The sequence below is a fragment of the Atractosteus spatula genome, chromosome 28 (assembly GCF_055471065.1).
Source record: "Atractosteus spatula isolate fAtrSpa1 chromosome 28, fAtrSpa1.hap1, whole genome shotgun sequence".
In the NCBI taxonomy this organism is placed as follows: domain Eukaryota; kingdom Metazoa; phylum Chordata; class Actinopteri; order Semionotiformes; family Lepisosteidae; genus Atractosteus; species Atractosteus spatula.
Genome location: NC_142733.1, coordinates 2,815,402 through 2,825,522, shown reverse-complemented (window position 1 = coordinate 2,825,522; position 10,121 = coordinate 2,815,402). Strand labels below are relative to the sequence as shown.

Sequence of the window (10,121 nt, the reverse complement as noted above, 5' to 3'; positions counted from 1 at the left end):
TCTGGGGGAAAGGTTAAGGTGAGGACACTGAATTATTTGAAAAACCCACACACCCTCAAAGCTGGGAAACATGTTCAATTCTAAATACCGTGCTGGTCTGACAAATTGAACAAGCATTGCCAAAGACACCTGACAATCTAGAAAAAGACATTCAGAGAAAAACTGTTTCCCATTTTCCTGTCTGCTACTGTCTTCTGTCTCTTTCACTGGTCTGTTTTCGTGTGGACCAGCAAGCGGAGGAGGCTATTCTCTGAGCTCGGCAAGGTAGGAGTTCTGGTCACTGCTATTCTTGTATTGATCTCTTCTGTATATTGATTAGCAGTGAGCATTGGCCTAATTCAGCCCTGTGTTGTGATTTTCTCTGCACATGAAGGATGCTTTTATAAATCTAGTGTGCAGGCCTCAGGCTGGGTTTTTGTCCAGTTTTGTGTAGTCCTGGTCTGGATCCCACACTTCAGTGCAGTACCATGCAACAGGATGGATTACTTAAAAAATCAGACCAAGATTTTTGCGGGAAGGTTGATATTGTACATCCTCTTCTCCCTGTTACTGCCCCCTCTCTCTGTTACTGCCCCCTCTCTCCTCTCTCTGTTACTGCCCCCCTCTCCTTTTAGTGCCCCCTCTCTACTCTCTCTGTTACTGCCCCTCTCTCCTCTCTCTGTTACTGCCCCCTCTCTCCTCTCTCTGTTACTGCCCCCTCTCTCCTCTCTCTGTTACTGCCCCTCTCTCCTCTCTCTGTTACTGCCCCTCTCTCCTCTCTCCGTTACTGCCCCCTCTCTCCTCTCTCTGTTACTGCCCCTCTCTCCTCCCTCTGTTACTGCCCCTCTCTCCTCCCTCACTGTTACTGCCCCCCTCTCTCCTCCCTCACTGTTACTGCCTCTCTCTCCTCTCTCTGTTACTGCCCCTCTCTCCTCCCTCACTGTTACTGCCCCTCTCTCTCCTCTCTCTGTTACTGCCCCCCTCTCTCCTCCCTCACTGTTACTGCCCCTCTCTCCTCCCTCTCTGTTACTGCCCCTCTCTCCTCCCTCACTGTTACTGCCCCTCTCTCCTCCCTCTCTGTTACTGCCCCCTCTCTCCTCCCTCACTGTTACTGCCCCTCTCTCCTCCCTCACTGTTACTGCCCGCTCTCTCCTCTCTGTTACTATCTGCATTTCCATCTCTCTCTCCGATAGTCTCTGACACTCTCACTCTCATTGTGTTCACCTCTGTATCTCTGACTGTCTCTCAAATGCAGATTCAAAGAGCTTTATTGGCATGTCTGATGAATTAGTGTTTGCAAAAGCTGATAAATATAATTAACACAACATTTACAGACATGTGCAGTAAAGCATTTAGGGACATTTAGGAACATCAAAGAAGCGTTTGACAGACTCACAGGTTCCCAGGTTTTCTCTGTGCTTCTGTCCTTCTGTTCATTGTCTCTGTGTGCTTGGAAATGCCTCAGTGTCTTTGTGTCTAACTTTGTGAGTTTCTCATATAGCAGAAAGTGCAGCACGTTTGCTGCCTCTCCCCGCTGGCAGTGGGAGCACAGCCTGTCGTCTCTGGGTACCCAAGTCTGTCTGTGTCGTTCAGTTTCTATGGTCAGGCTGTGGTCACTGTAGCTGTCCTTTCTGGGCAGCCACCTCACCCAGTTATGTCCAGCTTCTATGGCCAGGCTGTGGTCACTGAGCCTGCATTTCATCTGGGTGTCAGTCTTCTTGTCTTTCCTCACCCTGGTCAGATACTTGGTCAGTGTGTATTGTCTTTTTTTAAGACGTGATAGCGTCCAGGGATGGGGCAGTGTTATTCGGTTTGTGTTGTGATGGTGCTGACTCTGATCTGGGGTGTCGAAGCAGTGCTGTCCTGAGGCTGGCTGGTGTCGGCTTCAGGACCAGCTGGCTGAGGAGTCTCTTCTCTGGGTTTAGCTTTGAGGCAGCAGAGGATCTAGTCATTTCCAACACCTCTTGCAAGCTCAGTAATATAGATACAGAAACAGTGTTGGCCCTGACCAATAGCTTTGTCCTTTAATTTCCAGTTTTCACTCCACACTTGTATTCTTGGTACATTGATTTAATTATTTTGTACAGTTTACCTCCTGCACTACTCTGAAGAAGTTTGTAAAACACTCATGCCAAATTGGTGAGACAAATTCTTTTTAATATCCATAAAACACTTTTTTATGAATAGATGTGTTTATAAGAGTGTACAGGGTGTAAATGGTGGGGGTGGAGGGGATCCCCATTACCTGTAAAGCACTTTAACTGGAGTGTCCAGAAAAGTGCTATATAAGTGTAAGCAATTATTATTACTATTAATTAAATGTGATGGGTTGTGTGGTAGTCTGGTGGAAAGCATGGATTTAAGTCAGGACACTGTGCTCAGCAAGGAGTAAGGCCTGTACTCAGGCATTATGTTCCAAAACACCTTCCCCAGGCCAGTACTACTACTCCTCCCACAGAACAGCCCGGGTGTTTGTTGGAATCTGTCTCTGTCAGTCAGTCTGTTTGGATCTCTGCCTCCCTGTTTGTCTGTATCTCTGTCTCTGCTTCTTCTGTGCTCCTGTTTCTCTCTGCCTCCCTGTTTGTCTGTATCTGTCTGTTTCTTCTGTGCTCCTGTTTCTCTCTGCCTCCCTGTTTGTCTGTATCTGTCTGTGTTTCTTCTGTGCTCCTGTCTCTCTCTGCCTCCTTGTGCTTCTATCGCTGTCTCTGCTTGCTGCCTCCCGGATTGTCTTCCTGTATCTCCGTCTGTACCGATGCTTCTTTTTGCCTCCCTGTGTGTGTGCAGGGCCTGACACAGATGCTCACACAGAAGGCAGAGGTTTCTAACAAAGGGTTCTGAAATGCTGCAGGGAAAACCAGACCGTTTCTGATGCAGATGCTAATGCTTCCTCCACTCATCCATTGAATGTTTAACCATTCAGTGTGGTTTATTCTGTCTTGGGAAATTAATTTCAGCGCTGTTTCCAGCACTCTGCCAGCCTCACAGATGAGGCTAGGAGACGACACTATAGATGTGTAATTCTGAACTGATTGATTGTTTCTCTCGTTCAAGGAATCACCCCAGAATTGTGCGGGTAAAGCCCCTGTCCTGATGGAAACCACAAAGACAAAGGGAGGTGAAGGACTGAATCTGAAATCATGAATATTGGCCAAGAGAAGGTAAAAAGCCAAGTCCATCCGCCAGCCTTAGCCTCTCTCCCCTCTGAGGTCACCCATAATTCACTGCCTCGCTAATACAAGCCAGGAGGAGAAAAAAACGTCTTCCTTTTAACGACTCACGCAGATGATATTCAGCACTTAACTGCAGGCTACCGTTCTGAGGGAACAGAGAGGAGGTGAGAGGGACGAAGGACAGCGAGCAGTGCGGCCCTCAGCTTGCCGGACTCACTGGCAGGCCGCATGGCACGCAGACAGACCTGCGGGCACTGTGCCCATAATCAGCGTGGGGACATTCATATCCCCCTCGTCTCTCCGGCTCCGCCTCCCGTACCGCTTCTCCGAGGGCGGTGTTCACATGCTAGTCACGATCGTGAGGGAGCACAATAAATTCAAGCTTGCACACACTGACCCACTTACGCACAAACATGTGCTCATTAACTGATACATAGACAGGTACAGAGGGTGCAGAGAGGGAGTCATAGAGAGAGGAGAGTGGGGCAGTAGAGGACAGTGGGGCAGTAGTGGAGAGTGGGGGCAGCAGAGGACAGTGGGGCAGTAGAGGACAGTGGGGCAGTAGTGGAGAGTGGGGCAGTAGTGGAGAGTGGGGGCAGTAGAGGACAGTGGGGCAGTAGAGGACAGTGGGGCAGTAGTGGAGAGTGGGGGCAGCAGAGGACAGTGGGGCAGTAGTGGAGAGTGGGGGCAGTAGAGGACAGTGGGGCAGTAGAGGACAGTGGGGCAGTAGTGGAGAGTGGGGGCAGCAGAGGACAGTGGGGCAGTAGTGGAGAGTGGGGGCAGTAGAGGACAGTGGGGCAGTAGTGGAGAGTGGGGGCAGTAGAGGACAGTGGAGCAGTAGAGGAGAGTGGGGCAGTAGTGGAGAGTGGGGGCAGTAGAGGACAGTGGGGCAGTAGTGGAGAGTGGGGGCAGTAGAGGACAGTGGAGCAGTAGAGGAGAGTGGGGCAGTAGTGGAGAATGGGGGCAGTAGAGGACAGTGGAGCAGTAGAGGAGAGTGGGGCAGTAGTGGAGAGTGGGGGCAGTAGTGGAGAGTGGGGGCAGTAGAGGACAGTGGGGCAGTAGTAATTGACAAGGGACACATTATACTTTTAGTCAACACAACAAACTGTCAGTTTACCTTTGGCAACAATATTCTGTGCATCCTCCTGTAGCCCGACCAGGGAAGGAAGAATACTGCACTCCTTCCATGGAAACAGCAGGAAAACTGATGCTGGAGTAACAGTATGTTTATATTGAGGAAGTGGGTGCCTTGTACTGTCTTAAATCCACTACTGGCATGCTTTCTGGGCTCTAACCTAGTCACTGAGAAGAGCCAGCAGCATCACCACCCTATAGCTGGGGGCGGTGCAGTGGCTTTGTGACTAAGGATCTGCGCCTGTGGCTGGAAGGTTGCCGGTTTGTATCCAGCGGCCGGCAGAGGAATCCTACTCTGTTGGGCCCCTGAGCAAGGCCCTTAACCCCAGCTGCTCCAGGGGTGCTGTATAAATGGCTGACCCTGCGCTCTGACCCCCAGCTTCTCTCCCTGTCTGTGTCTCATGGAGAGCAAGCTGGGGTATGTGAAAAGACAAATTCCTAATACTGTACAATAAATTGTACATGGCCAATAAAGTGATCTTATCTGATCTCCAAAGCTAAGCAAGGATAAGCCAGGATGGGAGACTTCTAAGAAAACTAAGCCTCTGTTTCAAGTGGTGCAGGTGAACCAGTAGGCGGTGGAGTTACTGGCACACAGCGGCTGCTGCACTTTAGCTGGGGCAGTCGTGGAGTAGTGGTTCCATCTCAAATTTAAGGCTTTGCTTTGTGCATTTTATATTATTTTTATTAGCAAACAGTCAAGGGTTAATCTCTTTCTGCAGTTTGAGCTGAGCAGGCTGTGTCACGAATGGTGTGAGGAACTCTATGCAGGTCGGGTAGTGAACGAATCCAACAGGGCAAGACGCAGTCGGAGTCAGGAAGGCAGGAAGGGTCGTTTCCAGGAGGCTGGAGAGAGGGATCGCAAAATGGTTTCGAGGGTGAAGAGCTCAGGAAAACTGTAGACTGTTCAACACCAATCGGTGAAGTGAGGGTTGAGGAGGTTTAAACTGAAGGTGTTGTGAGAAGTGAGAGACGAGATAGGATGATTCGATTGTGCGTTGTCGTTTTCGGAAATTGCATCGGGCTGGTGTCTGATTGGCTCGTGGGAACACGCCGGCTTTTGTCAGAATTAGGTGACTGATTATGTGAGAGCGTGACAGGCTGGGTGAGCCAGAGGAAAGGAGCTCGACGGAACTGGTTCTGAGAAGCCCTGCCTGTGAGCACAGTAAACGCACAGGAAGGGACAGAGGCCCTGGCAGCAGTGTGCCTCTAGTGGCCATGGCGGGAACAACACGAGCTGTACAGGGGGTACACAGAGAGCAAACCTCCGGAAGAGATCCTGCAGCACAGTACAGCAGGTCAGAAACACTGTAGTAATGCACTCAGTCTCAGCGATTCGATCCAGTGTGGATTACTGTAGTTAAGAAAGTGAAAAAACCTTGAAGTACTGAAAACATCTGATGACCTGCAGAGGGGTAAGAAAGGGGAAAGAGATGGAGAGGAGTGGGGAAGGAAGAGTTAATTCTGTATTTTTTAAAGCCAAACAGGAGAGCTGTTATACCCCCAGGAGTGTGTCCTGCTCGCCTGAGTGATCTGAGTACATGTTGTGTTCTTCTGGCTGATTCATAATTCAGCTGGATCGCCCCCAATCTGGAAAGGACACCCCTCGTTTGAAATCGAAATGTGGAAGAAAGAGGGTGGCGGAGAGAGGGAGGGGGAGAGGCAGTATAGACGCTGAGAGGAGGAGGGAGGAAGAGGGAGGAACACAGAGAGGGTGAGAACGGAAAAGAGAAAAGAGGGAGGGAGGGGATCGCTGCCCTACTCACCTCTCCATCTCTCTGTCCTCTGTCTTCCTTAAATTCCCTCTTCCTTTCTCCCTCCCTGCTCTCATTCCTTCTCTCCATCAGTTCCTGTCTTTCTGTCCCTCACCTCTCTCTCCGCCTCTCTCCCGCTGTTTTCCGGAGCTCTCCCTCGCTCTCTCCCCGCCTCTCTCCGCTGAACCCATTAGGTAGGTCTCCCGGTGATAATGGTGAATTTTGCAGAAACCACTGAAGCGAGAGCTGGTGCTGCTCACGTCGCCGCCAGTCACACGCGAGAATCACACAGCCGCCGGACAGCACACGCCTCCATCCGCCTGGGGAATAGCAACCTTATTTTTAACTTTAAAAAACACAAACATCCTGTACACGCACAGAGAGAGCCTGGCAGCCTGAGAGACCCCCCCCCCCCCGGGATTAAAAGACTTAATTCGGCCACTTTTTTACAGCGGCTGCCGATCGTGGGAGCTGCAGATTGTAAACATCAGAAAACATCAAGATCGCACGAAGTAACATGTCTCCGGGCTGCTCTGGCAGATATGTTTATGTAAAGGCGGACACATGTATCGGACATTTTTGAAGATTTCGTGGAGCCCAAGGCGGGCAATTATTTTGCGAAGGGCGGAGGACAAAGACACGTTTCGTGTAATTATAGGCGGAAACGCCCTGCGCTTGGCAAGCCGGTGATAGAACAAGAGCCCGTTTACACCACCTGCGATTACACCTCGGTAAACCCCTCGACCGCACTGCTCCGCTCCGCCCCGGATCTGTTATTCGTATGAATTCAGTTCACAATCCGATGGAAGATCGCGCGCGGGTCGACGCCGATCCGGGCTCGAGCGCTCCGGGCGCAGGTTGGCGCCTCTTTCTGGTCTCGGCCAATCAGAGGCGGCCGCCGGTGACCGGCCAGCGCGTGGCGAGGGGCGAGCGAGGGGACAGGCGGGCGGCGCGCGCGCGTGAGCGAGACTCTGCACGAGCCTGTCGTTAGGTGAGGTGAATTTGCGCGGCAGAATGTTTTAGGTTTGCTTTTCTTACGAGTCTTAAGTATGATCTCTTATTTAATATTAATATCGTCACTACACAGATATGGCGGTTTTCTGGACACTCCACTCAGAGCTCTTCACGGGTAATGGGGATCCCCTCCACACCCACCCGGATGATGCGCCAGTCCGCTCCCCCACACACCAGCTCTCAGTGGGGAGGAGAGCGGAAGCGCCCTGGGATTTTAATTGTTCTTTCTCAAGGAAAATACAGTACAAATAAATCCAACACGCAAACCGTCAAGAGGGTGGCGCGACACTGGGTACGAATTCTGCCCTGGGTTGTCAGTTAGAGCACCGAAATCTGAGAATCTGGAGATTCGGCCTTGTCTTTTGTCCTATATTAATTCTTGATCATTTGTATAAATTAGGAATAATTATTATCGTATAGTCTATCCAGCCTCTGCGTCCTGATGCGGTGGGAGCGCGCTCCCCTCTCCGGCCTCGCGCCTCTTTCTGCTCCGTGTGCCAGTACTTCAGTTGGGGGACGTTAAATATGTATATCTATCATTTATTAAAAAAGACCTCACTTCCGAAGTATAATTTTGCCCTGTATTTTGCGACGTCTCTTTCTTTTCACGAAGTTAATAATTTATGGATATTTATTCGGGCCAATTAAAGAAATGCAGATTCCGAGTGGAGAAGCTGTTGAGTCTTTTTTCCCTGGGGGATTTGCGCTTGAACTTTAAATTCACTTTTTTTCCTCGCAAAAAAAAAAGGAAAAACGGCTCAACTCCCCCGTCCCCCCTCTCTCTGTGTCTTTGAAGAACAAGATTGTCTATATTTAATTTTGTTAGAGCAGAAACCTCAGGATTGAAGATTACTTCAAAGACTCTCTGGTCGCAAAGTCTGCCTCGGTTTGCGTTTCAAGCTTATTAACCTTGAGGTTTATGTATTAATCTTGCTTTCGTTGTCACCTTCATCGTCAGTTGAGTTCTGCGGAAACGCCAATACAATTAACACGCGCTACAGGCGAGATCAAGGCGTTAACCAATCGCGCGCGTAAGGACGCACGCACGCGGCCGCTCAGGCAGGTTGACTGAACCGGGGGGCCGGAACAGGGCTCGAGCGCGGGCAACTGAGCCGCGCTCCCGAGCCGCGAGCGTGCCCGCGCGCGCGCTCACGAGGCGGGGTATAAAGCGGCGGTGGCGGCGCTCCGGAGCTCAGTCGCGCAGCAGCCGCTGCCAGAGAGACGGGCAGACGGGCACGACGCTGGGAGGGGGACCTGTGGACGAGTTCAGGCAAAGGAGAAACGCAGCTGCAAGTCAGACGCGGGCTGGACTCCGAGAGGGGGACGCTGCTTCCTTCACCTGGTGCCCTCGCTCTGGTTTTGGGGGCTCGGCAGCCTCCGTGCGCCCCTCTCCGCCCGCGGTTCCGGATTCCCGCCCGGCCATGGACCCTGAGCCCTGAGACATGCAGAGGAGCCGAGCTGCGCCCAGCAACAGCACCCTGCTCCCCGGGCTGGGCCTGTGCGGGCCGGCACTGGAGGAGACCCTGGGCCTGGCCAACCGCAGCGGGCCTGCCGCGGGCAACCAGACGCTGAGGTGCTGGCTACACCTGCTGTCGCGCGGGATGGAGTGGGAGCTGCCCGGCGAGGGGGCGAGCGCCGGGCTGCGGGTGGCCATGGCGATGGTGTACGCGCTGGTGTGCGCGCTGGGGCTGGCGGGCAACCTGCTGGCGCTGTACCTGCTGCGCTCGCGGCACCGGCGCAAGCGCTCCTCGCTCACCTGCTTCGTCATGGGCCTGGCGCTCACCGACCTGCAGTTCGTGCTCACGCTGCCCTTCTGGGCTGTGGACACCGCGCTGGACTTCCGCTGGCCCTTCGGCAAGGTCATGTGCAAGCTCGTCAGCTCCGTGACCACCATGAACATGTACGCCAGCGTCTTCTTCCTCGCCGCCATGAGCGTGGCCCGCTACTGCTCGGTGGCGTCCGCCGTGAGGATGCGCGGCCGGCCGGCAGGCCCGGCCACCGCCCGCTGGGCCAGCCTGGGCATCTGGGTGGCCTCGCTGGCCGCCACGCTGCCCCACACCATCTACTCGACCACGGTGCAGGTGTCGGACGAGGAGCTGTGCCTGGTGCGCTTCCCGGACTCCGGCTGGGACCCGCAGCTCCTGCTGGGGCTGTACCAGATGCAGAAGGTGCTGCTGGGCTTTGTCATCCCGCTGGTGGTCATCTCCGTGTGCTACCTGCTGCTGCTGCGCTTCGTGCTGGTCCCCCGCGCGAGCAGGACCGCCGGCGAGCCGGGGGGCGGGCCGGCCGGCGGAGGGGGGGCCAGCCCGCACCTGCGGCGCCGCTCCAAGGTGACCAAGTCGGTGGCCATCGTGGTGCTGGCCTTCTTCGTGTGCTGGCTGCCCAACCAGGTGCTGACGCTGTGGGGCGCGCTGATCAAGTTCGACCTGCTGCCCTTCAGCAAGGCCTTCTACAACGCGCAGGCCTACGCCTTCCCGCTCAGCGTGTGCCTGGCGCACGCCAACAGCTGCCTCAACCCCGTGCTGTACTGCCTGGTGCGCCGCGAGTTCCGCGCCGGCCTGGTGCGCCTGCTGCAGCGGGCCCCGCCCCCTCCCGGCCTGGCGCCGCGCCGCAAGAGGGTGGCCGAGGCGCCGCCCCCCGCGCCGTCCCAGGAGAAGGAGAGGCCCTGACCCCTGACCCTTGGGCCAGTGCCGACAAGCTGTTGGACCCCCGGACCGATGTCTCTGTACCGAGGGCAAACGGGAACAGACTCACTCCGCGGGCTCTTCCTCATCTTCCTCCTTCTCACCCTTCACTGCTCTTCATCTTCCTCACCTGCTCTTCCTCCTCCCCTGCCCAGCCTGCATGCTGACGGGAGGTCCAGCCGGAGAACCGGCTGGCTTTTCCTTCCTCTCCTCGTCTCGTGTGGAGAAACGCTCCTGCCAAGGGACAGCCTGTCCACCCACGGATTCCAGCGCGCGGGCACGAGGAGTCAGAGGTGGCCTGTCCGGGAGAGGTAGTGTTTAAACAGCATCAAAAAACAATTTTTTTCTCTTCTAAAAACCCGATTTTCCCGCCTGGTGGCTCTCGG

At 54.1% G+C, this 10,121-nt stretch overlaps 1 protein-coding gene across 1 annotated transcript; it reads left to right on the top strand.

The window, feature by feature from the left end:
- The first annotated feature begins 8,308 nt into the window (after positions 1-8,308).
- rxfp3.2a (relaxin family peptide receptor 3.2a) lies at positions 8,309-9,720 on the top strand. The gene has a single exon (XM_088907744.1). The coding sequence runs from the start codon at positions 8,494-8,496 to the stop codon at positions 9,718-9,720; it is 1,227 nt and encodes a 408-aa protein (XP_088763870.1). The 5' UTR covers positions 8,309-8,493.
- Positions 9,721-10,121: the final 401 nt, after the last annotated feature.